The following is a 27352-nucleotide window of genomic DNA, read 5'->3' as shown; positions in this document are numbered from 1 at the left end:
CGGGAGAATAAGATAATACCAGTCAAAGGCACTTGGGTGACAGTCGGAGAAGCCATTGAACAAGGCAGGGACAAGCTCGGCCTTTAGAGGCAGGAGGAGCCGCGTTGGAATCTGAGCTCCACCATTTAGCTGTGTGATCTTGGGCAAGTTACTTCAGGTCTCTGGGCTTCAGGATCCCCACTTGGAAAATGGGGATAAATCCGACCTCATGGCAATTTTGTGAGGACTCAACGAGAAAACACAATAAACAACAGGCCCAGAGCCTGGCACCCAGTAACCAACCCTCTGTAGGTGGTGGCTTCTGCTCACGGGCCTATCACTCAAGCTGCTTTATTCACTCACACCCAAGTCAAGGCCGTGACCAGCTCGGGGTTCCCAAAGATACATAACATACGGGTGCTTTCTAGGGGCCAATATTTCCCCAGGCCCTCCAGGGCTGGAGTTCATTGTGTAATTTATGAGTTTAGGGAGAGAATCTTTGTAATTATAGCTCCTTTCAACTATAAAATCAAGACATTTATTAATTAAGCCCATGCAAAACTACAAAACCAATAAAACGCAAAGGGACAGCATTAATTTAAGAAATGCGTGATGTTTTGCAGACCCTAAGTGGGCCCTCTCCGTGCGATGGAGGGGGGTGGAGGTGGGAGCGTCCGGGCCAGGCTCTCCCCAGCTCAGCTGCCTGTCATCTGTCCCCCTGCCTTTCAGTCTTCTGACCCTGGGAAGCCCGTCTCGGGTGTGAGTTCCCTTGTCCCCCCGGGGAAGTAGCACTGATTCCTTGGCTCCAATACACCCCTCCAGTCCCGGCTTCCTTTCTCCCTCCTGCCCTTCCCAATGACCCAGGATTCGCTTCAGTTGATTGAAAAAGATGTCCATCAATATGAAAATATACAAAAATTTCAATTCTTCTAGAAATCTCAAAGGACTACCCTCCCCACCATATATCTGTTGGCCCCAAGTTCAGGAAACACTGAACTAGGACCTAGTCGGGCGACAGTTAGCTAATCTGATTCCCAGCCACACCCACTGTCAGAGCAGAACTCAGGAGGTGAAGGGGGCTGTGAGGCTCTGTGCAGGGGACAGAGTGACGTGACACGGGGTTCAGAGGGGTAGGCAGAGAGGCCCCAGGTGGGGGGTTGGGGACCACAGGAGCCCAGAGCAATGTGGGAAGAGGTGGCCCCAAAAGGAGGCAGGGAGGCCCGCAGAGCCTTAATCTCCAGCCTCTCCAGGGCAGGAAGTGGGCTGGGCCTCAGGACAGACCAGATCACCAGGCCCAGGCCAGGCTGGTCCATGCTGAGGACCAGCAGCCCCGAGGAGTTGGCCACAGCAGTTAAGGCTCCCCCTGCATGGTGCTTAGCTTGGCCGGGCACTGCTCCCCCATCAAGCGGGTGACACTTCCCGCCCCCACCCCGAGAGGTTAACACCTGGCCCAGGTCACAGCAGTCGGGGTGCAGCCTGATCTGAAGTGAGACGTTCTCTCTGGTACCCATGCTGTCAGCCAGACTGCTGTGAGGGCCCTGGATCTACTCCCCGGGCCTTGGGGCCCTCCTGTGTGAGTCCACTAGGCTCTCCACCCTGCTACTGCCACCGCAGACCTTGCTGCCTCTTCACCCTCCTGCCTGGTACAGTGAGCTCCAGGCCGGGCCTGGGTACCTCCCTCCGCAGGTGAGGCAGCCGGAGACCAGGAACCCTCATGCCTGCCGCAGCATAGCCACCCTTCCAGGAGCTACGATGCTGAAATAATACCATCATGGCTAGTAAATTGCCTCTACTTAATATTTGCCCCAGGCTTCTAAAGCCTCATCATGCTTCCAGTCCGTTCCCTGGAGATTCTAAAAATCCAGCAAATGAAGGGTTAACGCCCGGCAGGCCAGGAAGCCTTGGGGAAGTTTTTCTACTGCCCAGAACTGGCTTCTAACTGCTTTAAATGTCCCCCTGGTCCAGGAGCCCTGCCGACTGGGACCTGAACTCTGGCCTGAGCCCCCAGCATGCTCTTCCTCCAGGGAAGGGAGCACCCCGGCCCTCCTCTCCCCGGGTCCCCTCTCTGGGCACCTCACAAGAGAAGGCTTCAAGCCCAGCACCCACAGGGCCCATGCAAAGTCAGGACTCAGAGCTGGAGGTGAAGGAAACCTGGTCCCCGCTGGGAGCCCCACTTTTCCAGGGGGGCATGGTGTCTATGAGAACATGGGGGCAACAGAGTATGCCAGGGGCTCTGATGGCATCTGTGGGCACCGGGAAGGGACAGACAGAAACGGGACAGGGACAGCAGGGTCAGAGGAGGCTGCTCAGAGGAAACCAAGCTTGAATTGCATCTTGAGGTTGAACAGGATTCACAGGCACGCGGAGGTGAAGGAGGTGGAGAAAAGGGGGACAGTGGCCTAGAAGCAGACCCTCAAACATCTGAGGGCTGGCTGCAGCCGGGGGCTCAGGGAGACAGAGAAGATGAGCGTGGCAAGCAGGGCAGGTTGTTGCCCACGGCCTCGGACCCAAACCAGCGAGCTTAGAGCTAAGGGGAAGGTCACGGGGGAGCAGCAGAGTGATGCCTGGGCTTTGTGGCTCAGGGCGGACCCTCTTCCTGACACGCAGAGGTGGGAGGGAGGAGAGGCTGGAGCTGGGAGGAGCCTGTGTATCCCTGAAGGATGGCTGGAGGTGACCGTGAAGCAGGGCTGCCCCGCCAACCCTGGGGGGCAGAGAGCCCACCCGGCTGCCTGAGGCCCCTCCTGAGGCTGGGTGGTGGTGGTCAGCACGGCCCCCGGGCCTCCTGCTGGTGTAGGCAGGTGAGGCCAGCCTCTCCCTGCAGCCTCTAGCCCTCTCCTGTGTCCCCGCCCCGTCGCACTTCCAGCAGGGACAAGGTGCCTCCAGGTCTCTGGCTCCAGTGTGGGCTCACAACCAAGGAGAACAGCCCCCAGGGGGCAGGGGAGTGACGGCTGAGCCCTCCCAGGGTTGGGTTCAGGTGGTGGCGGAGACAGGCCGTTTGTAGTGGAAATCTGCTGCCCCCTGCAGGACAGATCTAGAAGCATACTCGCTCAGGGCCCTCCATTGGAGAACAGGAGCTGATCCCAAAACACACAACGCAGACCCCAGCTGGATGGCAAGAATCGTCTCCCAGGTGCAGTTCCCAGCACTGCAGGATGTCCCAACATCCCCCTTTGATAATATCGACAGGTGCCGAGCCCATCAGGGACCCCTCAGGGACCTCACTCAGGCCACCAGAGCCTGACCAAGGGCTCTCATGCGGACTTTGAATCTGAGGCTTGGAGAGGCAGCGAGTTCGCCCAAGAACACCATCTGGTTCAAAGCCAAGTCTGTGCAGCTCACAGACTCATGCCTCCCATTGGTCCTCACACCTTCCCTGGACCCCTGCCCTCTACTCATCTCCTGGCTCTTTTCTCCCTGGTATTTGTCAGACCTTGTGTCCTCTTATTGTTCGCTTGCCTAGGGTCTGCCTCCCCAATCACCCCAGCTAGGAAATCAACTCAAAGAGGGCAGGGCCCCGTCCTTCCTGTGCGTGTCCACACCACCTAGAACAGGGCCCGGCCCACAGGGAGAACCTCTCTCTCATGACTGTCTAGTTCTAGCTGTGTCTCCCCCACCAGACTGGGAGCCTTGTCTCTGTGTTTAGATGGTTCCAGTCCCTGCTGGGCCTTCCTCCTTGGGTTTAATCGCCCAGAGCAGGCTTTGCAGAAGCCCCTTTCCTGGGCTCCCAAGACAGGCAGCTCCAATTATTTGGCTGGCTCCAGGGTGAGGGCTGCTACATCCTAGGTACCCCTGACCTCCCCTCCTCTACCTGCACCCTCCCCAGCTGAGAACTGATGGATGCTGTCTCCTTTCGGGTGGTCCCCGGGGCTTGCAAACCTCTTCCTTTCCCACAGCTGGAGCTCTCACTTACAAACCACATTAACCCTAGGAGCTGCCTGCTTCGAGAGCAAATGAAGGTGAAAAATCCACCTGCCCTACTGCACACAGGGAAGGACCAAAGGAGACAAGGCACCGACTTCCCTGCCCCCCTCCTAGACCATCCCTGCCCCCCAAGGCCAACCCAGTGCACGGGGTCAGTGGGGACCATGCTTTAGTGATGACAATTCCCTCTTGGATCATGAAAGACATTAAGAAAAAGACAGCACGTATGAACCTCTGCGGGGCAGCTCTGGCCCCAGGAAGTGGCTGTCATTCTGCCCATCTTCGAGGTCGGAAGTCTGTAGGTCAGAGACTTGCCTGTGTTCCACATAAAGCCCGGTCACACAGCACAGAACTGACCAGGAATCCCCAAGACTCAGCCCAGGTTAGGACCCCACCACCAGCAGCAGAGGCAGACCCACCAGGGCCCTGGTTTCTACAGGATAAGAAGCATTTATTCCGATAAGCCATGTCTCTTCCCCACTTCACAAAGCAGAACAAATGCAGGTTGGGAGGTGACATGAGCCCAGTAGTTTTCCAGTCTCAAAACGTGATGGAAAGGCTGCCTCCAAGACAAACCTGGTCCTGCTCCTTTAAGAGCCACAGGTTGGAACCCAGAGCCACAGATCTGGCAAACTGCGGGGCCTTGTGTTTCAATAAGTGACCTTTCTGTTGGCGCTAATTGAGAAGGACTTGCCTTGATGCCAGATGTGTGAGGCCCTGCCAGGGAGCGGGGAGGGGCCTGGGCCTGCTCCTTCCAGTAAAGGCAGGCGTTTTTTGGCAGCGGTCAGTTTGGAAGCCTGGTTGCTACTGTAAATCATAAGCTCGTTATTGCACTTGTTCTTAAAATTTCCCAAAGTTGTTCCAGCCGAGCTGAGTTGCAACACGATTGTGAGCTAAGTTTATAGGCGGGAAGACCCGTCAGCTCTCGAGTCTCTGACTCCCACTGCATGCACTAAAACCCCGGCACCACCAGGCGGGCAAGGCTCCCTGCAGCCACGTGTCCTGGGCTGACAGTCACAGGAGTTAAGCCCTCGGCCCTGAGCAGACACACGGGTTTATTTGGTTATTAGCAATTAAGACCTTCACAAAGACTGAAGTTCGGTTTCAGAGTCACCTAAGTATTAGCAAAACCCTTTGGGTCTGGCAAACTTCTCCGCCTCCTATTCAGACGGCTCGCCAGCCACGGCTGTGCCACCCTTCCTCTGTCTGGGGCTCGCAGGAGCTGGGCCAGCCCCCGTGCCAAATGCTCAAGTTAACATTTGTGTCAGTGTTTCCATTATAAAGTGCTCTTTTCCCCCCTTCAAGAATATACAGCCCAACCGTAAAATTACCCTCAAGGCTGCAGGCTGGCAGACCCGGTGTTCTGATTTCCTCTTGACGGGGGGCTGCGGGACCCCTGCTGATGGGCACCTGACGGGCACGGGTCTCCCCGGGATCCTCCCCGCCCGGCACGACCAACATGGGAAATTGAAGGCGGCTCTGCTCAGCCACTGGCGGCAACTCCTCATCAAGTGCAGGGACTCGGGCTAAGACGACTGCTGCTGGGCCAGGGGACTGTCGGCCTCAGCTACTCAGAGAAAATCTAGAACGTGTGGTGAAAGGACCTGGACCCGACAACACAACTGGGCCTGGGTAGGGGGAAGAGACGCAACTTTAAAAGGCTCCATTTCGCAAGCTGTCAATCTTGATGACCCAGCAACCAAGGGAAGGGAGACGAGGAGGCATGCACAGTCGCAGGTCACGCCAATGCAATGCAACGTGTTCGCCCAATTCTAAAAATCCTTAGTAACACTTTTTAATATACAAGAATCAAAAGTACAGCAGTTTTACAATGTAGGAAAATTTAATACATACTATATAAACAACATTATTTACATCAGAAATCACTAGGACAGTGGCATTTTTCACAAATATAAATTAATTACTGTTTAGTCAACAGGTTTTAAAAGTCCACAATTTTACAATAAAGAAAAACCATCTGGCCCCAACCGAGTGGGATACAGATGGACTAAAGCAGCCTGGACCCTTGGCCTGGCTCTCCTCGCCCGACACGGCAGCCCTCGGATGAGCCAGAGGAGCGAGCGCTGGCGCTGGGCCCCGGGCCACCGCTCCTGCTGACCCACTGGTTTTGGTCTGTAAGATTTCAGTGTCACTGTGTGAATTCATAACTGAATCGTGTTTGCACCGCGCACCCTGATGCGGCTCTCAGACATCAGGCTAGAGTGTCTGCAGCAGGACGTGAGAAGTGTTCTGGGTACCCATCAAAGAGCGTTAAGGAATGCCTAAAAGGAAGGGGAGCCCGGGGCCAGCGACAGATGGCGGGGACGAGTCTGGAGTTACCGTGTCCTCTGACAGGACTAGGACATACACGTGAATCCGGGTTTCTGTTCAACTTCCCTCTTCCTCAGCCCCTGCTCTTTCTACCTAATAACTAAATCTTTCAAAGCTAGGCTCCACGGAATACCATCCTCACAGATTCCAGGGGCAGCTTCTCCCATCCACAAGTGAGAGAATTCCTACCTGTGCAAATTTCTGGTTTTGATATAAGCATACAGTATTCATACTGATTTAGGACAATGAGGAAATGCCTCCTTTCTCCTAACCCACCCTTCAAACATACTCCGACACCTAAAATAGATGCTTTTATGGGGATACTGTACCTTTCATAATCAATTTAACACTGACCTGGCTGACACTGCCTTTTGCTACATCATATGGCACTAAAAATCCTGAATGTGAACAAAAGGAAGTTCCTTTTTCCTCATGATGAGACATCTTTGGGAATAACTCACATCTCCTACCAACAACTTCAGGGGAAAAAAAACCAAAAAAACCTTGATGAGCATTGAAATGCAGGCCCTCCAATTCCTCCTCCTGGCCTCCTCTAACTGAAAGGATACGACCCAACTTCCCACAGGGGAAGCCGTGCTGGGGCCCACCCTGCCCACCTCCAGGGCCCGCGGATGGCTCAAGGATCTGCAAGCCAGGCTGCCCGTCCCCTTTGGCCTGAGCAACACAAACACAGGTAGTGTCAGTACTGTTGGCAAGGAGCCCAACCCGTGGCCAAAGCAGAGGCATGAGTTCCTATCTTCCCCCACGGAGCAGTCTCACACGTCCTCACTGGGGTGACGGTGGCCGGGGGCTCCACTGTGGTCCCTTGGGACTGTGCTCCGGGCACGTGTCGTACAAGCCCAGGGTGAACGACGCCACGTATCAGGAGGAGAACTAGATCAGGAGGTGGTGGGCCCACTGAGCTCCCCTCACGAGCTGTGCGAACCCAGACTCTCATGTGGACCTCAGCACAGGCGAGCCCAAGGACGCTCTGGGAAGCAGAGTGTGACGGCCCCCCACAGCCACCTCTGCTTCACTGGTGAGGCAACAGTAAAGGCATTAATGGTGCTGCCCAGGATACCAGCATGTAAGTGATAATGATTCTATGAAGTCCCCTCGGGTTAGTGTGGGGAGTTCAACCCTGTATATGCCCAATGGAAGGGTTTCCAGCAGCTCTGAGCCTGGACACGTATAGGCACACTGTATGTTCAAGTCAGTTATTCTGTCTCCATCTAGAAAGGCCTTTGGATACTCTAACAACTACTGGCAAGTTATATTTAAAGTGAACAGAACGGAAGGCCCCAGAACCAGTAAAATGAAAGGCGCCTCCTTAACGAATGGAACCAACTTGCCTCCCATCCTGACTCAATTCAACTCTAGTCTGACTCTCTCTATCTACGCTCAGTTACCCTGTCCTTGGATGTTTCCTGTTTTGGAAAAAAAAAAAAAAAATGAACTGAGGTTTACACTTAACTTGATTTCGTTCTAAAAGATACTGAGTTCAATTCTAATGATCTCTAACTAGCAGTGGAAACGTGTTCACCACAGGCAACTTGTGTCTGTCCACCCACCACATGAGCGGCAGGAGATGTATGACTCTGCGGAATCTTACCTCTTCAAGCTGGGCGAAGGCAACTCCCGACACAGCTGCGGATGGTGACCAGCTGCCACGCTGGCCCTCCCCAACTTGCCGCACTACCAACCCCCAGGCTGGGAAACCCGTCCGCCCCTCCCCAGCAGCCCGCCCTGGTGCTGCCAGCAACCAGCTCGTCAGCAGGCCTGCTCCCTCGGCCCCCTCCTCGCCAGGCCCAGGACCGTTATCACTCATCCCAGGAATCAGAATCCACCAGGGATTCCCGTGCCCTGGCCACACACACCCAGCCCTCACCCCGCCTGCCCTGTGTGCAGCCCACTCCCAACCAAACAGGACCCACGCCCACTTCAATGCTGCCCGACTCACAGTCCTCAGAAGTCAGCTGCACAGGCCCTACGTTCCCTGGCACAGGGGGCAAGCGAGGCCCACCTGGGAGACCAAAGCTTTGAAATGTACAGTGTGGGAAAACTTAGTGTTGGTGGGGAAGCGGCCGCTGTGGAAGTGTCCCCCCCTCAGTCCCCCACGCCCCCAGCACCACACAGGTGTCACATGATGAGGCCGAGTGTCACTTCTCCCAAGAACACGTTTGAGGGGGGTACCTGCTCCCCTTCAAGTCCTATGATGCGAGACCCCACCCGCTCGCCCCCGCGCCCCGCTCCCCAACAGCAGCATCCGTCACGTCATGGTGAACCAAACCCCGTGCTGTCCAGCAGGTCCCAGCAGCCTTCGTGCACACGCGCCTTCCCCGACCACGCGCCGAGGTCCAGGGCGCGCCAGCCCTGGTGATAAAACATTCACGACTCTAAGATCCTTTCTTCCTTCACTGGGGAACAGCCCGTGAAGCTGGTAGACAAAACGTCACCTCTTCCTCCTAGCACCCATCAAAGTGGGAGGCCAGGACAAGGCTGGAATGGGATGGGGTGCCCAAGTGCGGGAGTGGTGACCCAAATCAAAGCTGGACCGAGCGAAAGGCCCCCCACTCCCTGAAGTGCTCCTTCAGCGGCAAGCTGACAGCAGCAGCGTGTCCAGAAACGCCATCACTGGTCTAGGTAACTGGCTCCTGTGGATCAGACCAAAAACATCCAGGTGCTTAATGACTCTTGCACTCCCCTTCTTTCCAAGCTGTCCTTTATGTTTTTCTAACATTCCAGTTATAATCTGGGTTGTTTTTCTGTTCTAGTGATCTCTCCAAAGGAGACCGATGATCCAGGGGTGACTTGGAATCGTGAGGAGATTTCTGAGAAGGGGGCGAGCGAGGATCTGAGACTGCGGGGTGCAGCGGGGGAAGGGGCTGTTTATACTCCCCCAATTTGTCTGTGTGGAAAGAGCGGTGATGGTCCGAGGGTCCCTGGCCGTGGTAGCCCATAGGGGGGCGGTGATCAGACATTCGTCGGAAATCCTGCTGGTGGTAATTTTGAGGCCTGAATTCATCGGATCGCCTCCGTTTGGAGTCGTGATGGTGCCTGAAACAGAGATGCAAGGATCAGCTGGAGACCAAAGCCGGATTCCCACCCCTCCTCCGTCATCCACTGGCTCTTCCTCATGCACTCATATTTAAGGACGCTTCCAGAAACTCAGATGCAAATACTTACATTACTAGGAATCGAAAAAAACAAAACTAAAGTAGTAACAAAGGGCTATTTTATACTTATTGGCAAAACACAGCCTATGAAATGACATAAGCCTCATCAGGTCTGCAGTGAAACAAGTACACACTTGAGTCACTGATGGCTTTGTAAACTCACATTCCCTTCAGGAAAACTGGCAAGATCTACAAACATCCTCATGTTCCTCGACCCAGCCCAGGAGAAAAAGAGCCACAGAAATTATTTTGTAAGTTATTAGTAACAACAAAAATTATAACCTAATATGCAACAATAAGTGTAGGGTTAATTAAATTATTTTAACACGTACTCAATGTGAAGAATATTAAAATTTTTAGTCAGGACCATGGCAAACTGCTTGTTATACTATTAACAGAGAATCTGTATAAGTCAACAACAAAAAGACAAACAATGCAACTCAAAAATGGGCAAAGGAGCTGAAAAGACATCTCTCCAAAGGAGATACACAAATGGCTACTAAGCACATGAAAAGATGTTCAACATCGTTAATGGGCATTAATCACCAGGGAAATGCAAATCAAAACTACCATGAGATACCATGTCATACCCATTAGGATGGCGACATTGAAAACACTAAAGATAAATGTTGGTGAAAATGTGGGAAAATTGCAATTCTAACACATAGCTGGTTGGAATGTAAAATAGGTCAGCTGCAGTAGAAAACATTTTGGTGGTTCCTTAAAAGTTAAACATAGGACTGCCACTGACTAACAATTCCAATCCTAGGTATATACCCCAAAAGCACTGAAAACAGATATTCAAACAAACACTTATACACCATGTTCACAGTAGCACTATTCACAAGAGCCAAAAGGTGGAAAAACTCTAATGCCTATCGATGGATGAATGGATAAACAAAATTTAGCATGTACATACACTGGAACATTATTCACCCATGAAAAGAAATGAAGTACTGATACATGCTACGATGTGGATGAACCTCTAAAACATTATGGTAAATGTCAAAAATGCCAGTCACAAAAGGCCACATACTGTATGATTCCATTTATGCAAACTATCAAGACTAAGTAAGTCCACAGAAACAGAATGAAGAAGATTGGTGGTTGCCAGGGGCTAGGGAGAGAGAAGAATGGAGAGTGACTACTTAGTGGTTACAGAGTTCTCTCTGGGGTCACGGAAGTGTTTTGCAACTTGACAGAGGTGGTGCTTGCACAACATAGTGAATGTACTAAATGCCTCTGAATTGTTCACTTTAAAATAATTAATTTATGTTATGTGAATTTCACCTGAATAAAAGAAAGGGAGGGAGAGGGAGAGGGGAAGGGAGGAAGGAAGGGAGGGAAAGAGAGAGACTGTCCATGTTCCAGCCAAGATGGAGTAACAGGGGCTACACTTACTCTCCTGCTGAAACAATCAGAAAGGGACAAAATGTATGGAACAATGGTCTTCAAGACACCAGATGTCACATAACAAAGAACCGCAATCCCTACGGGAAGAGAAACTAATGAGATAAGACTTACAAGCACCGGCTCAGGAGAAGCCCAGACTTCCTGCGTTGGGGTGGGGGTGTTCAAAGTGTAGAGTGCAAGAGAAGAGTTCTACAAAGCGAAAGAAGTTCAAAGACCAGCAAAGGTTCCCCCTCGAGTGTTCAGCTGGATACCGCTCAGGGTGTATATGTGAGGAAACTACCCAAAGGCCAGGAGAAAAAAACACTGAGAAGGATGAGATGCCAGTGCTCTGTGCTCATACAGAGTTGGAACAGTGCCTGTTCTCTTCTCACCAGCCAGATAGGGAAACCTCAAGATCCAAGGGGCACTGGTAGAGTACCAGGAGGGTCCTGGCCTCAGTGCTGGGAAATCATGAGCCTTTGCCTGAGCACTGCTCCAGTTCTGCCTAACAAATCCTAACGACAAGATCTGAAAGAATCAAACTGTTTCCAAGTAACCTAACTGTGTTTCATAACAAAGCTCCAGAACGTTTATAGGAATACAAAAATGTCCGACACTTAACTAGGTATCTAATCAAAAACTACCCGGCATAGAGAAATAATAGCAAAAATAAACAAATGGGACCTAATCAAACTTATAAGCTTTTGCATAGCAAAGGAAACCATAAACAAAACGAAAAGACAACCTATGGAATGGGAGAAAATATTAGCAAACAATGCAACTGACAAGGAGTTAATTTCCAAAATATACAAACAGCTCATACAACTCAATAACAAAAAAAACAAACAACCCAATCAAAAAATGGGCAGAAGAACCAAACAGACATTCCTCCAAAGAAGACACACAGATGGCCAATAGGCACATGAAAAGATGCTCAACATCGCTAATTATCAGAGAAATGCAAATCGAAACTATAATAAGGTATCACCTTACTCCGGTCAGAATGGCCATCAATAAAAAGTCTACAAGTAACAAATGCTGGAGAGGAGTGGAGAAAAGGGAATCCTGCAACTGAATTTAAGTTGGTACAGCCACTATGGAAAACAGTACAGAGGAGGTTCCTTAAAAAACTAAATATAGGAGTTGCCGTGCGATCCAGCAATCTCACTGCTGCACATATATCTGGACAAAACTATAACTCAGAAAGAAACATGCACCTCTATGTTCATAGCAGGACTAGTTACAATAGCCAGGACATGGAAACAACCTAAATGTCCGCTGACAGATGAATGGACAAAGAAGATGTGGTACATACACACAATGAAATACTACTCAGCCATTAAAAAGAATGAAATAATGTCATTTTGCTGCAACATGGATGGACCCAGAGATCATACTACGTGAAGTTAAGTCAGACAGAGAAAGACAAACACCGTGTATCATTCATATGTGGAGTCTAAAAAATGATACAAAGGAACTCATTTACAAAGCAGACAGAGACTCACAGACACAGAGAACAAACTTATGGTTACCAAAGGGGAAAATATGTGGGGGAGGAATAAATTAGGAGTTTGGAATTAGCAGATACAAACTACAATATATAAAAGAGATAAACAAGAAGGTCCTACTGTATAGCACAAGGAACTATATTCAACATCCTGTAATAAACTGTAATGGAGAAGAATATGAAAAAGAAGAGAACCAGGAAAATAAGACCCATAATGAGGCAATAAATCAATCAACTGAAACTGACCCAAATCATAGAATTAGCAGACAAGGATAGAAATACCATGTTGAAACTGTATACCAGGTTTCAAAAGGTCAAAGAGAGACATGGAGGATTAAAAAAAAGGACCCAAATGCAACTTCTAGAGATAAAACTACAATGTAAGAAATACAAAATATACTATCAATAAATGGGCCTCGAGGCAGATGAGACATTGAAAAAGACAATATTAGTGAACCTGAAGACAAAGCAATAGAAACTTTCCAAATGAAACAGAGAAAACAGAATTAAAAAAAATAAACCTAGCATCAGTAAGCTGTGAGACAAATTCAAGCAGCCTACCACAGGTGTAACTGAAATCTTCAAAGGAGAGTGAGGGAACAGAAAAAAGTATTTGAAGAAATAATGGTAAAAAATTTTCCAAATCTGATAAAATGATAAAGGTGCAGATCCAAGAATTCCCAAGCACAAGAAACATAAGGAAAAATATACCATGGCACGTTATAATCAAATTGCTAAAAACCAGTGATGAAGAAAAAGACATATTATGTAAAGAGGAGTAAAGATAAAGATGACAGATTTTTCATCAGAAACAATACAAGTAGAGAATAGAGGAACATCTTTAAAGTACTGAAAGGAAGTGTCAATCTATAAATTTATACCCAAAAGAAAATATCTTTCATAAGTGAAGACAAAATAAAGATTTCCTCAGACATACAAATGCTAAAAGAACTTATCACCAGCAGACCCACACTAAAACAAAAGTCCTCCAGGCAGAAGAGAAATGATACAAAGTGGAAATACAGATCTACACAAAAGAATGTAGGGCAAATGCCCACTGGAGTCAGACAAGATGGTATAGAAGGGTGGGGGGTGAGGGGTACAGACCCCTCCTAACAGAGGCTGCTGCTACTCGGCCACAGCTGCTGTGCTAAAGCAGCCTGGTATTACCAGATCCTCCAAAAGAAGGCAGGACACGGAGATGTTTATATGAAATTTTCCTATATTAATTTCAAGGTGCAGTCAAAGCATGTCTTTAGCCTAGGGGAAACCAAAGTTGCTAGGAAGCTAAAATACAGCTAAGTCCTGAAATTAAGAAGAATAGATAAAACCTCTTCAGCCCTTCCTGTACTTAGTGCTAACTCTCACAGCTGCTCTCACAAAACCTTGGCCCATCATATCATGATATTATATAGTTGTAGAGAAGGGACAACTTCAAAAGGCTTTGACCGCTAAACTGTGGGCTCCTAGCATGAAAGGACCACAAGCTAGTGGTCGGCCTAGCGTGGCCGACACCATAGCACAGAGCTTAATCATTTTGGTTGCAGACTCTGATACTTAATGGCTACCACTTCTCTAGATTTCCTCAGAGGACGGCAGAAAACTCCCCCTGCACAAGGGTGATGATGAAACCATAAATGGCTCCTTGGCCCGGAAAATAAAACGTAAAACCTGTAACTTGGCATTCAAGCCCCACCCCCACATCCAACCTGTTCATCTTCTGGGCATCCCTTCCTGGGGGCCTATCCTTGGCCTGGGCCTGTGATGCCTAGTCCACCTCTCTCTGCTTAGCTGACTCTCCAGGGCCCAAACCAAGAATCACCAGCCTCCCCTCTTCCTCAGCCCTCAGGAAAAATTCAAAAATCCATTCTTTCAACCGTCCACTCAGCACACAATGTCAGCTGCCTACATCATGATTTCTCCCCAACATTCTGAAGATGCCTTGATGGCAGAAACACAGCATCAGACTTGGGACCATGCCTGGCACGTGTAAGAATGAGCATCTGATGGATAAATACATGAAGTTTCTGTTGCTTGTCTCTCCACCTATAAATAGTAAGCCCCTGGCAGAGGTCAGTCAGTGCCTGGTGTCTGAGGGCCCTCTGCATACCGGTCATAATAATCCCTGTGTCCCCGGTGGTCTCGGTCACTGCTGTACTGGTCATAAGGTCTCTTTCTGGACAGGTTGTTGGGTCGGTAGTTCCCTGAACGGTGGGCATCCATGTGTCGCCGGTCCCCATAATGGTGGTCCTTGTACCAGTGCTGCTCATACTGATGGTGCCTGTCACCACCCCAGGGTGGATTGTTATTGCCACCACCATAGTTGAACTTTCTTTCCCTCTGCCAGTCGCCTCGATCTGCAGAAAGAGAAATAATGATCTCATGATTCCAAGAACTGGCTGCATTTCACTTCCACTAAAGTTTAAACTGAAAAGGCCTGACACATGTTACAAACACTACACTTCTTCCTTCTTGACCTTTTTGCTGCTGGTTATCATACAAGTAATGAGCCCAAAATTCTTTCCCCAAAATTTTAAGGAAAAAGAAAATTCACCTTTCTCCTTCTGAAATTTAAGAACCACTGTTTTTCATTTTCTTTCTTTCTTTCTTTCTTTCTTTTTTACTGTTTTTCATTTTCTACACCTGCTTAACTTCCAACCTGGGGCTTACCCTTAAAATGAGATTTCACTAAAAGAAACAACAACAACAAAAAAAACCCACACCAAACATTAATTTGGAAAAAGGCACTGCTGAGTTTCACAGTCACAAGGTAATACCCTCCATTTACACATCTAAGGTTTATTTACCTGCGGGTACCATCAGCTGTGCCGGGTTCCTGAAAATCTTTCCAGACTATATCTACTGATTCTAGTCTTCTTCCTTAGCCCACACCAAAAGAATGGCACTCCTCCTGTAAAAAGTGATTGCTCTAACTCTGGATTCTGTAACTCTCAAGGATAGAGCCAAACTGAAATTTGTTTTAGCTTCAGTAAGCCTCCCTTTTCCCCTGAGGAGAAGAATCACACGTATCTGAATCCAAAAAGGCACTGAAGACACAGAAGTAGAGGAAAGGAGGCTATGCTGCATTGAAATGTGGTCTCCAAAATGTATGTCCACTTAGAACCTCTGACTGTGTCTTTACTTGAAAATAGGGTCTCTGAAGTTGTAATGATGGATCTTGAGTTGAGATCATCTTGGATTTACAGTGGGCCCTAAATCCAATGATAGATCCTGTTAAGAGAAAGGTGTAGGGAGATTTGGGAGAAAGAGACACAGAGAGGAAGGCCATGGAGAGATGAAGACAGAGAATGGAGAGACATTCACAGTAAGATAGACAGGATGAAAAGGCAGAGGGCTATGTACCAGATGAAGGAACAAGATAAAACCCCAGAAAAACAACTAAATGAAGTGGAGATAGGCAAACTTCCAGAAAAAGAATTCAGAATAATGATAGTTATTATTATCCAGGACCTTGGAAAAAGAATGGAAGCAAAGATCGAGAAGATGCAAGAAATGTTTAAAAAAGACCTAGAAGAATTAAAGAACAAACAAACAGAGATGAACAATAAAATAACTGAAATGAAAACTACAATAGAAGAAATCAATAGCAGAATAACTGAGGCAGAAGAACAGATAAGTGACCTGGAAGACAGAATGGTGGAATTCACTGCTGCAGAACAGAACAAAGAAAAAAGAATGAAAAGAAATGAAGACAGCTAAAAGACCACTGGGACAACATTAAATGCAACAACATTCACATTATAGGGGTCCCAGAAGGAAAACAGAGAGAGAAAGGACCCAAGAAAATATATGAAGAGATTACAGTCGAAAACTTCCCTAACATGGGAAAGGAAATAGCCACCCAAGTCCAGGAAGCGCAGAGAGTCCCATACAGGATAAACCCGAGGAGGAACACGCCGAGACACATAGTAATCAAATTGGCAAAAATTAAAGACAACGAAAAATTATTGAAAGCAGCAAGGGAAAAATGACAACATACAAGGGAACTCCCATAAGGTTAACAGCTGATTTCTCAGTGGAAACTCTACAAGCCAGAAGGGAGTGGCAAGACATATTTAAAGTGATGAAAGGGAAGAACCTACAACCAAGATTACTCTACTCAGCAAGGATCTCATTCAGATTTGATGGAGAAATTAAAACCTTTACAGACAAGCAAAAGCTGAGAGAATTCAGCACCACCAAACCAGCTTTACAACAAATGCTAAAGGAACTTCTCTAGGCAAGAAACACAAGAGAAGGAAAAGACCTACAATAACAATCCCAAAACAATTAAGAAAAGGGGAATAGGAACATACATATTGATAATTACCTTAAATGTAAATGGACTAAATGCTCCCACCAAAAGACACAGACTGGCTGAATGGATACAAAAACAAGACCCATATATATGCTGTCTACAAGAGACCCACTTCAGATCTAGAGACACATACAGACTGAAAGTAAGGGGATGGGAAAAGATATTCCACGCAAATGGAAACCAAAGAAAGCTGGAGTAGCAATTCTCGTATCAGACAAAATAGACTTTAAAATAAAAACTATTAGAAGAGACAAAAAAGGACACTACATAATGATCAAGGGATCAATCCAAGAAGAAGATATAACAATTGTAAATATTTATGCACCCGACATAGGAGCACCTCAATACATAATGCAAATACTAACAGCCATAAAAGGGGAAATCGACAGTAACAAATTCATAGTAGGGGACTTTAACACCCCATTTTCACCAATGGACAGATCATCCAAAATGAAAATAAATAAGGAAACACAAGCTTTAAATGATACATTAAACAAGATGGACTTAATTGGTATTTATAGGACATTCCATCTAAAAACAACAGAATACACATTTTTCTCAAGTGCTCATGGAACATTCTCGAGGATAGATCATATCTTGGGTCACAAATCAAGCCTCGGTAAATTTAAGAAAATTGAAATTGTATCAAGTATCTTTTCCGACCACAATGCTATGAGACTAGATATCAATAACCAGAAAATATCTGTAAAAAATACAAACACATGGAGGCTAAACAATACACTACTTAATAACGAAGTGATCCCTGGAGAAATCAAAGAGGAAATCAAAAAATACCTAGAAACAAATGACAATGGAGACACGACCACCCAAAACCTATGGGATGCAGCAAAAGCAGTTCTAAGAGGGAAGTTTACAGCAATACAATCCTACCTTAAGAAACAGGAAACATCTCGAATAAACAACCTAACCTTGCACCTCAAGCAATTAGAGGAAGAAGAACAAAAAAACCCCAAAGTTAGCAGAAGGAAAGAGATCATAAAGATCACATCAGAAAGGGAACGATAGCAAAGATCAATAAAACTAAAAGCTGGTTCTTTGAGAAGATAAACAAAATTGATGAACCATTAGCCAGACTCATCAAGAAAAAAAGGGAGAAGACTCAGATCAATAGAATTAGAAATAAAAAAGGAGAAGTAACAACTGACACTGCAGAAATACAAAATATCATGAGAGGTTACTACAAGCAATTCTATGCCAATAAAATGGACAACCTGGAAGAAATGGACAAATTCTTAGAAATGCACAACCTGCCAAGACTGAATCAGGAAGAAATAGAAAATATGAACAGACCAATCACAAGCACTGAAATTGAAACTATGATTAAAAATCTTCCAACAAACAAAAGCCCAGGACCAGATGGCTTCACAGGCGAATTCTATCAAACGTTTGGAGAAGAGCTAACACCTATCCTTCTCAAACTCTTCCAAAATATAGCAGAGGGAGGAACACTCCCAAACTCATTCTACGAGGCCACCATCACCCTGATACCAAAACCAGACAAGGATGTCACAAAGAAAGAAAACTACAGGCCAATATCACTGATGAACATAGATACAAAAATCCTCAACAAAATACTAGTAAACAGAATCCAACAGCACATTAAAAGGATCATACACCATGATCAAGTGGGGTTTATCCCAGGGATGCGAGGATTCTTCAATATACGCAAATCAATCAATGTGATACACCATATTAACAAATTGAAGGAGAAAAACCATATGATCATCTCAACAGATGCAGAGAAAGCTTTCGACAAAATTCAACACCCATTTATGATAAAAACCCTGCAGAGAGTAGGCACAGAGGGAACTTTCCTCAACATAATAAAGGCCATATATGACAAACCCACAGCCAACATGGTCCTCAATGGTAAAAAACTGAAAGCATTTCCACTAAGATCAGGAACAAGACAAGGTTGCCCACTCTCACCACTCTTATTCAACATAGTTTTGGAAGTTTTAGCCACAGCAATCAGAGAAGAAAAGGAAATAAAAGGAATCCAAATCGGAAAAGAAGAAGTAAAGCTGTCACTGTTTGCAGATGACATGATACTATACACAGAGAATCCTAAAGATGCTACCAGAAAACTACTAGAGCTAATCAATGAATTTGGTAAAGTAGCAGGATACAAAATTAATGCACAGAAATCTCTGGCATTCCTATACACTAATGATGAAAAATCTGAACGTGAAATCAAGAAAACACTCCCATTTACCATTGCAACAAAAAGAATAAAATATCTAGGAATAAACCTACCTAAGGAGACAAAAGACCTGCATGCAGAAAATTATAAGACACTGATGAAAGAAATTAAAGATGATACAAATAGATGGAGAGATATACCATGTTCTTGGATTGGAAGAATCAACATTGTGAAAATGACTCTACTACCCAAAGCAATCTACAGATTCAATGCAATCCCTATCAAACTACCACTGGCATTTTTCACAGAACTAGAACAAAAAATTTCACAATTTGTATGGAAACACAAAAGACCCCGAAGAGCCAAAGCAATCTTGAGAACGAAAAACGGAGCTGGAGGAATCAGGCTCCCTGACTTCAGACTATATACCACAAAGCTACAGTAATCAAGACAGTATGGTACTGGCACAAAAGCAGAAATATAGATCAATGGAACAGGATAGAAAGCCCAGGGATAAACCCACGCACATATGGTCGCCTTATCTTTGATAAAGGAGGCAGGAATGTACAGTGGAGAAAGGACAGCCTCTTCGATAAGTGGTGCTGGGAAAACTGGACAGGTACATGCAAAAGTATGAGTATGGTGTTAGGGAGTGATCTAATACCATAACACCTTACACAAAAATAAGCTCAAAATGGATTAAAGACCTAAATGTAAGGCCAGAAACTATCAAACTCTTAGAGGAAAACATAGGCAGAACACTCTATGACATAAATCACAGCAAGATCCTTTTTGACCCACCTCCTAGAGAAATGGAAATAAAAACAAAAGTAAACAAATGGGACCTAATGAAACTTAAAAGCTTCTGCGCAGTAAAGGAAACCATAAACAATAAACAAGACCAAAAGACAACCCTCAGAATGGGAGAAAATATTTGCAAATGAAACAACTGATAAAGGATTCATCTCCAAAATTTACAAGCAGCTAATGCAGCTCAATAACAAAGAACAAACAACCCAATCCAAAAATGGGCAGAAGACCTAAATAGACATTTCTCCAAAGAAGATATACAGACTGCCAACAAACACATGAAAGAATGCTCAACATCATTAATCATTAGAGAAATGCAAATCAAAACTACAATGAGATATCACCTCACACCAGTCAGAATGGCCATCATCAAAAAATCTAGAAACCATAAATGCTGGACAGGGTGTGGAGAAAAGGGAACACTCTTGCACTGCTGGTGGGAATGTGAACTGGTACAGCCACTATGGAGAACAGTATGGAGGTTCCTTAAAAAACTACAAAATGGAACTACCATATGACCCAGCAATCCCACTACTGGGCATATACCCTGAGAAAACCGTAATTCAAAAAGAGTCATGTACCAAAATGTTCACTGCAGCTCTATTTACAATAGCCCGGAGATGGAAACAACCTAAGTGCCCATCATCGGATGAATGGATAAAGAAGATGTGGCACATATATACAATGGAATATTACTCAGCCATAAAAAGAAACGAAATTGAGCTATTTGTAATGAGGTGGATAGACCTAGAGTCTGTCATACAGAGTGAAGTAAATCAGAAAAAGAAAGACAAATACCGTATGCTAACACATATATATGGAATTTAAGGGGAAAAAAAATGTCATGAAGAACCTAGGGGTAAGACAGGAATAAAGACACAGACCTACTAGAGAACGGACTTGAGGATATGGGGAAGGGGAAGGGGAAGCTGTGACAAAGCAAGAGAGTGGCATGGACATATATACACTAGCAAACGTAAGGCAGATAGCTAGTGGGAAGCAGCTGCATAGCACAGGGAGATCAGCTCGGTGCTCTGTGACCGCCTGGAGGGGTGGGATAGGGAGGGTGGGAGGGAGGGAGACGAAGAGGGAAGAGATATGGGAACATATGTATATGTATAACTGATTCACTTTGTTATAAAGCAGAAACTAACACACCATTGTAAAGCAATCATACCCCAGTAAAGATGTTAAAAATAAATAAATAAATAAATGAAGATGTGGCACACCTATACAATGGAATATTACTCAGTCATAAAAAGAAACAAAATTGAGCTATTTGTAATGAGCTGGATGGACCTAGAGTCTGTCATACAGAGTGAAGTAAGTCAGAAAGAGAAAGACAAATACCGTATGCTAACACATATATATGGAATTTAAGAAAAAAAAATGTCATGAAGAACCTAGGGGTAAGACAGGAATAAAGACACAGACCTACTAGAGAATGGACTTGAGGATATGGGGAAGGGGAAGGGGAAGCTGTGACAAAGCGAGAGAGTGGCATGGACATATATACACTAACAAACGTAAGGTAGATAGCTAGTGGGAAGCAGCCGCATAGCACAGGGAGATCAGCTCGGTGCTCTGTGACCACCTAGAGGGGTGGGATAGGGAGGGTGGGAGGGAGGGAGATGCAAGAGGGAAGAGATATGGGAACATATGTATATGTATAACTGATTCACTTTGTTATAAAGCAGAAACTAACACACCATTGTAAAGCAATTATACTCCAATAAAGATGTAAAAAAAGAACAAAAACAACCGTATGATCATCTCAATAGATGCAGAAAAAGCTTTTGACAAAATTCAACACCCATTTATGATAAAAAAAACTCTCCAGAAACTGGGCATAGAGGGAAACTACCTCAACATAATAAAGGCCATATATGACAAACCCACAGCAAACATCATTCTCAATGGTGAAAAACTGGAGGCATCTCCTCTAAGATCAGGAACAAGACAAGGATGTCCACTCCCGCCACTATTAGTCAACATAGTTTTGGAAGTCCTGGCCACGGCAATCAGAGAAGAAAAAGAAAAAAAAGGAATACAAATCGAAAAAGAAGTAAAACTGTCACTGTTTGCCGATGACATGATACTATACAGAGAGAATCTTAAAGATGCCACCAGAAAACTACTAGAGCTAATCAATGAATTTGGTAAAGTTGCAGGATACAAAATTAATGCACAGAAATCTCTGGCATTCCTATACACTAACAACGAAACATCAGAAAGAGAAATTAAGGAAACAATCCCATTCACCACTGCAACAAATAGAATAAAATACCTAGGAATAAACCTACATAAGGAGGTAAAAGACCTGTATGCCAAAAACTGTAAGACACTGATGACAGAAATCAAAGATAACACAAACAGATGGAGAGATATACCATGTTCTTGGATTGGAAGAATCAATATTGTGAAAATGACTATGCTACCCAAAGCAATCTACAGATTCAATGCAATCCCTATCAAATTACCAGTGGCATTTTTTACAGAACTAGAACTGAAAATCTTAAAATCTGCATGGAGACACAGAAGACCCCGAATAGCCAAAGCAGTATTGAGGGAAAAAAACAGAGATGGAGGAATCAGACTCCCTGACTTCAGACTATACTACAAAGCTATAGTAATCAAGACAATATGGTACTGGCACAAAAACAGAAATACAGATCAATGGAACAGGATAGAAAGCCCAGAGATAAACCCATGCACCTATGGTCAGCTAATCTATGACAAAGGAGGCAAGGATATACCATGGAGAAAAGACATTCTCTTCAATAAGCGGTCCTGGGAAAACTGGACAGCTACATGTAAAAGAAGGAAATTAGAACACTCCTTAACACCATACACAAAAATAAACTCAAAATGGATTACAGACCTATGTAAGACAGGACACTATAAAACTCTAAAAACACAGGAAGAGTACTCTTTGACATAAATCACAACAAGGTATTTTTTGATCCACCTCCTAGTGTAATGGAAATAAAAACAAAATAAACAAATGGGACCTAATGAAACTTAAAAGCTTTTGCAAAGCAAAGGAAACACAAACAAGATGAAAAGACAACCCTCAGAATGGGAGAAAATATTTGCAAACGAATCAACGGACAAAGGATTAATCTCCAAAATATATAAACAGTTCATGCAGCTCAATATTAAAAGAACAAACAACCCAATCTAAAAATGGGTAGAAGACCTAAATAGACATTTCTCCAAAGAAGACACAGAGATGGCCAAGAAGCACATGAAAAGCTGTTCAACATCACTGATTATTAGAGAAATGCAAATCAAAACTACAATGAGGTATCACCTCACACCAGTTAGAATTGGCATCATCAGAAAATCTACAAACAACAAACGCTGGAGAGGGTGTGGAGAAAAGGGAACCCTCTTGCACTGTTGGTGGGAATGTAAATTGATACAGCCATTATGGAGAACAGTATGGAGGTTCCTTAAAAAACTAAAAATAGAATTACCATATGACCCAGCAATCCCACTACTGGGCATATGCCCTGAGAAAACCATAATTCAAAATGACACATGCACCCCAATGTTCACTGCAGCACTATTTACAATAGTCAGGACATGGAAGCAACCTAAATGGCCATCGACAGACAAATGGATAAAGAAGATGGGGTACATATATACAATGGAGTATTACTCAGCCTTAAGAAGGAACGAAAATGGGTCATTTGTAGAGACGTGGATGGATCTAGAGACTGTCATACAGAGTGAAGTAAGTCAGGAAGAGAAAAACAAATATCGTATATTAACGCATATATGTGGAACCTAGAGAAATGGTACAAATGAACCGGTTTACAGGGCAGAAATTGAGACACAGATGTAGAGAACAAATGTATGGACACCAAGGGAGAAAAGCGGTGGGGTGGGGATGAATTGGGAGATTGGGATTGACATATATACACTAATATGTATATAATGGATAACTAATAAGAACCTGCTGTATAAAAAAATAAATAAAATTAAATTAAAAAAAAAAACAGATTGGAGGAGTGCAGCCACAACACCAAGGCTTGCTGGTAAGCAGTATAAGCCAGGCTACAGGCGTGCAACAGATTCACCCTCAGATCCTCCAAAAGGAACCAACTCTGCTGACACCTTGATTTCAGAGTTCTGCCTCCTAAACTATGACAGGATACATTTCTGTTCTTTTAAGCCACCCAGTTTGTAGTACACTTTGTTACAACAGTCTCAGGAAACTAATACAGAGGCTTAACTAGTAGGAACTATGTGGCCTCATGGGAAATCCATCTTCCAGCTACAATTTGTTAAGATCAAAGACGTGCCACTATCTCTACTCATTTTGTTGGCCTTCTAGCATTTTTTACAGAGCCAGAGAATAATACCATAAAGGAACCTGTGTAGCTTAGAAATTTATACCATTAAAACAATATATAGTCGACCAGTGGCTTAAATTCATTGCTGACCCAGGGTGGAGCAGGCCAGGGAACCAAGAAGTAAAACACTTTTGACTATTCAACCTAAAAATTAACAAACAACAAAAAGAGACACCTTCACAACATGAAAGGATCATCTAAAGATGGCTTCAAACTAAATAGAAAGGTAGGCTTCAAACAGGGTGTCAAGGTCTGTGGTACTATGGAGATGGCCAAGTCATTTATTTCCAGAGAAAGTAAAAGGCGCTTTTCTTTCTTTTTGAACCCTCCATGGGGTAGATAACTGGTTAGGAAGTACTGACTATTAAGGAGAGGGATGAGAAATCCAAAGTTTAAATAAAAGACTACAGTTAGCTTAATAAGAAGAGTCCTTTCAAAGGATCAGAATATAAAATCAGTGACATCATATGAATGACATAAAACCAGTCTAATCCCAGCAGAAAAATCAGTACAACTGATACAACTACATCTAAGAACATGGAAACATTTCCCAGCCATCTTTTTGTACAGTCATTACCTCCCCCCACTAATAAAATGGTGTTCAATTAATTGAACTAAGATTTTTAAGATTAAAAGACATGGAACCTCTGCTTCCAGGTAATTCAGAGTAGCTGCCACAGAATTACACTCTGCGAAGAACAATAAGAAAACACCAGATAAACAGAAAATAATCTGCTTAAAGACATCAAAGAGCAGCCAAAGCAATGAAGACTAGAAGCACTAAGATTCCGAAGAGCAAAAAAAAACCCTCAGAAGTAATAATAGTTGACTTGACTTCTGCAGCCACTGGGGAGATCTGTGACTCTGAGCCTGGGCAAGAAGCTGAATATCTGGGCTTTTCCCAGCCGAGAATCACTGTTGGAGAAACAGAGACACCGGCAGAGCTTTTGGTGGTCTTTCTAAGCTAGAGGGACACTGGACACTTGAGGGACTGCAAACACACAGCCAGTTTTCCCTTAGAACATTTGCTGAATCTGCAGGGAGCAGGAGGCTAAAAAGCTAAGCTAGATACCTTCTGAAAAGCAGAGCCGTTCAGGGCTGTCTCACGGTGCCGAGGAAACCAAGATCCTAGTTTAAGACCTGCCAATGGGGTGGGGCAGAGAGTGCAGCAGGCCCTCCGTCCAGTACCCTGGATAGCCAAACCCCAGGAACAGGGGGACCAAACGAGAACTAGATTAAGATGACTGTCTCCCACTGTATGTGCCTGGGGAGGAAAGAATAAATCCTCTCTGGAGTAGAGTGACATCATCTGGGGCTTCTACAATTTTTAAAACACAGTGCCTACCATCTAATCAAAAATAACCAGACATGCTAAAAGATAGGGCTGTATGACGGAAAACCAAGGGGGAAAAAAAAAAAAAAAGCATACAATACAAATGGTTCACGATAATTCAGATATTAGAAATAACAGTCAAGAATTTTTAAATACTTATAATTAATGTGTTCCAAAAAAGAGGAAAAGATGGAGAAAATCAATTTTCCTAGAAGTTTGAGAATGTTACTGGAAGATTAGAATGTACTTAAAAAAAAAAAAGGAAATCCTAACATTGAAGTTTAGAAAAAAATGTATACTTCATTTTGATTATGGAACACTTGACTCTCTGTAAAATTTTATACTATGCTTCTGTATATACTATATTCTTTTAAGCTTTTGTTCTATATGTTTTCTTTTTATTACTTTTATCTTTAAAAGTAATTCACGCTCATTGTAACCAGTGAAGTAACAGACAATGGAGAAATTATTAATTTCCTCCAATCCGTCCACATTTTTACCAGCCTAAGGTAACTGGTATGTGTATGTTTTCACATCCTTCTCTATGCTTATACAAATATATTATTCAAATATATACAACAGAAAACAGCTTGGTATTTTCTTGGTGGTTCCTCAAAAAGTTAAACATAGAATTATCACATGACCAAGCAATTCCACACTCCTAGGTATACATCTAAAAGAATTGAAAATAGGTGCTCAAATAGTCGCATACAAATGTGCACAACAGTACGATTCACAATAGCCAAAAAGCAGAAACAACCCAAACATCCGTCAACTAATGAAAAGACAAATTCTAGTCTAACCATACAATGGGATATTATTCAGCCACAAAAAGGAATGAAATACTGATACATGCTACAACACGGATGGACCTTGAAAACCGGATGCCAAGTGAAAGCAGTCAGACACATATTGTACGATTCCATGGGATTCCTTTAATACAAAGAATCCAGAATACGTAAATCTATAGAGACACAAGACAGACTGGTGGTAGTCGGAAGCTGGGGAGAGGGGAGAATGAAAACTGTTTTCCTCTGGGGTGAGCAAAGTGTTTTGGCACTTGATTTAGGTGGTGGTTGCACAACATTGTGAATGTACTAAATGCCACTGAACTGTTCACTTAAAATGGTTACGTTTATTCACGTTATGTGATTTTCACTTCAATAAAGTTAAACACACACACAACAGAGATTCTGTTGTTGCTGTTGCTCTTTTTTCCCTCCAATTTTTTTTTTTACCTATAAAGCCAACTCATTTTTTTAACAACTGCTAATAATATAGAGTACAAATGTCCTATTATTCATCTAACCATTTTTCTATTAATGGGCGATTTATTTCCAGCTTTCTGCCATTATAAGGCTGTAACAGCATCCTCATACATGTATGTGTTTGCATTACTACAGGACAGACTCCCAGGAAAAGGGCCTACGTATTTAGATATTTCAGATTATTTTCTGGAAAGACTGTAGCAATTCACACTCTTAGCAGCTTGTGTGCATTTCACCCTTTAATTTTTGCAGATCTGAATGGGTAAGAAATTGGTTTAATTTATTGTTACTTTAATGTACATTTCCCTAGCAGCAATTGTTCATCGTGTCCTACTGGCCACTTGAATCTCCTCTTCCAAATGAATTCCCTATTCCTAACCTTTGTCCATTTTTCTATTTGGTTATCCTTCTGTTATCAATTCATAAGGAGTTTTTCAATATTAGCAGTTTTAATCATTTAACTGTCATATATAATGTAAATTGTTTCCCTGAGTCGTTCATTTGTCTTTTGCTTATTTATGTTGGTCATGTTCTTCTTAGATTTGAATTAACAGCCTCTTGGATCTTTGTCTCATGCTTCATCTCACTGAGAAAGAAGAGGGCAATAAAGTGATGGAAGAGAATAAAGCACAAAGGTCTAGCTACTGTCTTTGGAAAAAAAAAAAGATTCTCCTTTCGGCACATTTTTTTTTTTTTTTTAAACAACTGAGTTCTGTTTTGTTTTGTTTTTTGGTATATCTATTTATTTATTTTTATTTATTTATATTTGGCTGCGTCGGGTCTTAGTTGCGG

At 44.2% G+C, this 27352-nt stretch overlaps 1 protein-coding gene across 16 annotated transcripts in view; it reads right to left on the bottom strand.

The window, feature by feature from the left end:
* Positions 1–5670: 5670 nt before the first annotated feature.
* The window catches only part of CHD2 (chromodomain helicase DNA binding protein 2), a 141211-nt gene continuing 119529 nt past the window's right edge, over positions 5671–27352 (bottom strand). For 15 of the 16 annotated variants that reach the window (XM_089906846.1, XM_089906845.1, XM_089906847.1 and 12 more), the window contains 2 exons: positions 14417–14663; positions 5671–9288 (listed from right to left, as the gene is read on the bottom strand). In XM_089906846.1, the coding sequence (XP_089762972.1) occupies positions 8955–9288; positions 14417–14663 (581 nt within the window). In that variant the 3' untranslated portion in view covers positions 5671–8954. The remainder of the gene's footprint in view (positions 9289–14416; positions 14664–27352) is intronic. The other variant, XM_089906855.1, reaches the window with a different exon arrangement.

Source organism: Delphinapterus leucas, chromosome 2 (genome assembly GCF_059928025.1).
Source record: "Delphinapterus leucas isolate spDelLeu-1000000601 "Yukka" chromosome 2, BTC_Dleu_Yukka2, whole genome shotgun sequence".
In the NCBI taxonomy this organism is placed as follows: Eukaryota; Metazoa; Chordata; class Mammalia; order Artiodactyla; family Monodontidae; genus Delphinapterus; species Delphinapterus leucas.
Note: the sequence above shows the minus strand (reverse complement) of the source record. Positions and strands in the feature narration are given on the sequence as shown.